The sequence below is a fragment of the Fukomys damarensis genome, unplaced genomic scaffold (genome assembly GCF_012274545.1).
Source record: "Fukomys damarensis isolate Sample0158 unplaced genomic scaffold, DMR_v1.0_HiC HiC_scaffold_39, whole genome shotgun sequence".
Lineage (NCBI taxonomy): Eukaryota > Metazoa > Chordata > Mammalia > Rodentia > Bathyergidae > Fukomys > Fukomys damarensis.
In genome coordinates, this window is record NW_022900951.1 from 87723975 (window position 1) to 87728358 (window position 4384).

At 37.5% G+C, this 4384-nt stretch overlaps 1 protein-coding gene across 1 annotated transcript in view; it reads right to left on the reverse strand.

The window, feature by feature from the left end:
- Nucleotides 1-4384, reverse strand: part of Capn6 (calpain 6) — a 34896-nt gene that overhangs the window by 6479 nt on the left and 24033 nt on the right. Inside the window, exons 3-5 of the mRNA XM_010603085.3 lie at nt 2267-2398; nt 1050-1258; nt 371-563 (exon numbers count right to left, since the gene is read on the reverse strand). Of these exons, the coding sequence (XP_010601387.1) occupies nt 371-563; nt 1050-1258; nt 2267-2398 (534 nt within the window). The remainder of the gene's footprint in view (nt 1-370; nt 564-1049; nt 1259-2266; nt 2399-4384) is intronic.

The following is a 4384-nucleotide window of genomic DNA, read 5'->3' on the forward strand; positions in this document are numbered from 1 at the left end:
AAAAAAAAAAAAAAAAAAAAAAAAAAAGGTATGAACTATAATAAAATTTGGTGGGGAAGATTCATTCCTTGAACAACCAACTACTGTATAACTTCAGCATCCAGGAGCTATGGCAAGGGGAGTAATTTACTAAAGGCTATTTACACCAGCTTGGATGCTGCATTGGCCTCCAGTGCAATGACTGCTTAAACAGGATGAAATATTAAAGCTCCTCAGTCCCCTTACCAGGATGCAATGCCTATGTTAACTTCCAGAGTTCCATTAATGGCTTTTCATGGATTTCCATGTTAAGGGCAGTGTTCCTTACTAAAGTTTGGTAGTTTCTTCTGCCAGAAGCAAGCATAGAGTGGTTGTTATCATGAACACAAACCTCAATGGAGCAGCAGATCAGACCTCCTTTGGTGAATGTTTTGTACAGTTCTCCAAACAGCTTATACTTCTCCTCAACAAGTTCAGTGTATCTTCCCTTCCGCATGTCAACAATTTCAGCCAATGTGCCCGTGAAGTCCACAATGATATCGGTAATGGTCAGACCATCTAGGGCCTCATAACATCCTAACAGCCTAGGGAGAAATAGGTAATGTTATCTTTGTAAAATTATTTTTCCAGGTCAAGGACGTCATGTTCCCCAAAATTAAAACAGTCCTTGCCCAGACTTTACCAGCTGCCCTTTCTCTGAATATGAAAGGAGAGATATTTTGAGTTTATAGTCAGAGATTTCTAAGCTTAAGTTATGTTGGTCAAGGATAGTCCATGCAGAAATTTATATCCATAAGCAGATATTAGACAAGAAAAAATGGAGGTGGTAATTACACATGATTTGCAGATTAGAAAGCTAGGAGACCTAGGAGAAATGAAAATGACTGACTTCTCTCTCATATAGGATTTCAGAGGGCCAGGCTAAGGCTCAAAACTATGCCTTATGTCTGGCTGGGATCCAACCCAATTTTGCATCTGCACTTGGGTTGGGAGAGAATGAGCTTCTAAGGACAAATGTGGTTTTCCTTTCCTTATGAACCCTGGCCACAGACTAGTCAATCCCCCCTTACTTTGCATAAGCTTTTTCCAGTAGAGCATTCCAAAACTCATTCATGGAAGTGGAGAAGGAGAAGACCAGATCTCCATTGATGGTGGGCAGCAAGTCATCAATCACCACCTCGATCCATTCTCCAAAATGCCAGAAACGAAAGCGAAATATTCCAGAATATTTATCTGGTTTTCGAGGATCCCATTCCTGTTCCTTATGATTGGGAATTGTCTGAACAGGTAAGAACATTCAATCATGTGTTATTCAATAGACCATATTTAGATATTTAGATTACAATTACCTCCCATTAAAACTATATAGCAAAAGGAAGGATACCAAATACATCTGATTTGGATCTAGATTGGAAAGTCCCAAGTAGGGCATTTTTGTCTACACCTTCTGCTTCCCCAGTTCATTTTTGCTGAGGATGATATTGCTACGCCTGCCCTGCATACACACAGGATCGCTGGGACAGCCAGCCGGGGGTTGAATATTTCCCACAGATAATCTGTAAACTAGATGACAAGAAAAGGGCCATACAAGTATACTCATGACTGCATGTCTAAACATGTAAACAGGCATTTAAAAAGATAAAACCAATAAAAATACAAGGGCCAAGGTAGTGTTTTAAAAATGTTCATTCTAGAAATGTCATGTTGAGTGTATAGAATACAGACTTTATTCACACTGGATAAACTACATTTAGGAAATTCTTTTTTATATATTAATTGCACATTAATATTCTAAAACTGTCTCAAATCACATTAGCATATTGTTGGCTTAAATTCTACCAAATGTCAAGGAATTTTTATACTCTTTATAGCTTACTAGAATTTTTTCAGTCATCTGTTTCCATTATTCTCACCCTTTCTGTTGTGCATGCATGTGTTAGTCACTTCCTGGCTCCTTACTGGTTTTACACCCCAATAGGTATACAGAATGAAATACTAAGTTAAAGCACTGCAAATGACAATAAAAGATCCACTGATATACATGACAAAGAAATTAGGGTAAAATGTTAATAGTAGAATCTATGTAGGTACATGAATATTGATTGTAAAATTCACTACACTGTGATCATGAAATTACTTATAATGAAATGGCAGGAAGTCACTTGTTATTACCTGTGACTTCAGAAAATAGAACAACCTGAGAAATTTCTAAGCTCATTTTTCCTCAAAGTTATTAAAGAAGACAAGAAAATGGAAGCTGAATGAGGTCCTGCAGAAGGGACAGTACCTTTGTCCAGTGAGATTCCTGGACAGCCAAACAGGAAAATGCAGGAACCATTGACTTGTGCCCCAGTCTTCCCTGGATCAGCTGGTGGTTGCTGATGTTGCCTACAATCAGATGGGGGTCATCGCAGATGTCCTACGGATACAATCATTAGGTGTATAAGAGTCTGGGAAGAGCTTCCAAAGAGTCATTGTGAACTGAGGTGAGCAGGACAGACAGCACAAAGGAAATGAGTTTATGGTTGAAAGATGGCTAGAATTTTCATGGGTGGGATAAAGGGCAGGTTGAGGGAATTCTGGGGAAAAACACAAAACAGTAGATTTCTAGCTACAGAAAAGGACCATGTGGGGGAATGACTACAGAAATGGAAAAAGATGCTGCAGTGATGAAGTATGACATGTATTGGTGGGTGAGCCCTTATCATTGGGGTTTGGAAGAATTTGGGGGGGTGGAAGAAATTTTACCACAGCAGTGAACTTTGAAAGATGAGAACTAAAGATTAGCACAATTCATTCTGACCCTATTTTTTCAGGATGAGTTTTCTGAAATACTTTTGCTTGGAGGAGTAATTGCATTTAAGAGAAAAAAAAATCTGTTGGAGGTGAACATTACTGTTTCTCCCTTTTATGGAAAAGGAGTGAGAAGACCTTGTAGGAGCCCCCTCCTTTTTTTTAAACACAAATCAAAGGCAACAGGAGTCTCAGTGGCAACCAGACTTTCCATCATCTTTGGATAGAAAAGGATGTCAGCAGAATTAATAGCTGTTGTTAATTGACCATGCCCAGGAGTATTTCAACATTTTTCTTATGGTGTATCTTCCAGAGGGACCCGGACAATGGGAGATCATGATTAGCTGTGCCATTCCCAATGTGAGTAGGAAAAATGAGACCCAAATAATATAATTATGACAAAATTTTATGAGGGTACAGTGGAACTATTTTCAAGTATAATCAGTGCCAATAGAGGAAAGATACTCAAAGTTTCCCTGATGATATAATAAATGTCACAGTGGTGGTAAAGCTCGAGTTGACTAGAGTTAGGTCAATGAATAATAACAGGTAGATGGGTATGGAGAAAGGCATAACAGCATGCATGATACCGTATAACTGAAGATATAATTGCGTGACCCAGAGTATGAGCACTTGCAAAGTTCAAAGGCAGGAAATACAAATAAAATCTGATGAATGGGGAAAGTTTTGTGGAGGAGGCTTTTGGCCAGTACCTTGACATTCTGCTTACCCAGCAGAAATAAATCGTAGTCTTAAATGGAAAGAAAATCTAGACATATACCCTTTAAAAATTATTAAATAGAGACAGCTATATTTTTTGGTTCTCAACTCTGTTTTAATGGACATAATTCTCCTTGATGAATGGTCTGGTCTACAGAATGAAACATTCCATATATTCTTTAAAAGCCAAAATAATTCTGGAAAGAAAAAGGCATTCTGGGCAAGGACAAATTCAAACTGAAGATTAATTAGGCAAACCTTGGCCAAATGGAGATGGTTAGATGTGTTGTCAGAGTTGAATTTTCTGGTCTATGCATGTTTTGTGTCTCATCATTACTATCTTTCAAAGTATTTTTTAATGGATTGTGAGCTGCTACCCTTTATTTTTTTCTTTAACCTTCTGAACATAGGGCAGGTACGTTGGATCAGTTAGATCTTGATGTTCTTTGTCTCCTCTTTGTGTCTTTTCTTTTCCTTAAATGAAATTAAGTATAGTTTTACCACCCTAGGTCAGAAGCTGATATTTTTGGGGAGCAAGATGTAAACTTCTATAGCGATTTCTTCAATCTACATGATATATACCATAGTTTCATACCATGGAAATGACAAGTGTACATTAATATGTGAAAATTGTGCTTTTAGATTAGCAACATAAATTATTTTCTAGTTTTATGCAGTTACCATTGGTAGGAGTTACTTTACAGTGTCTTGAATTTGTATAAGGCTCATTTCATAAACTGGGTTTCTAGGATCTGCCAATACTTCAGACATGTCAACTTCTACTTAATACATAAAGGTCGCATAAGCAGAAAAAACATAAACAGAGCTCAGATGGAAAGACTGAATGATTATTTTCCTAAAACCTGAATTAGATGTGTATATATACATATAT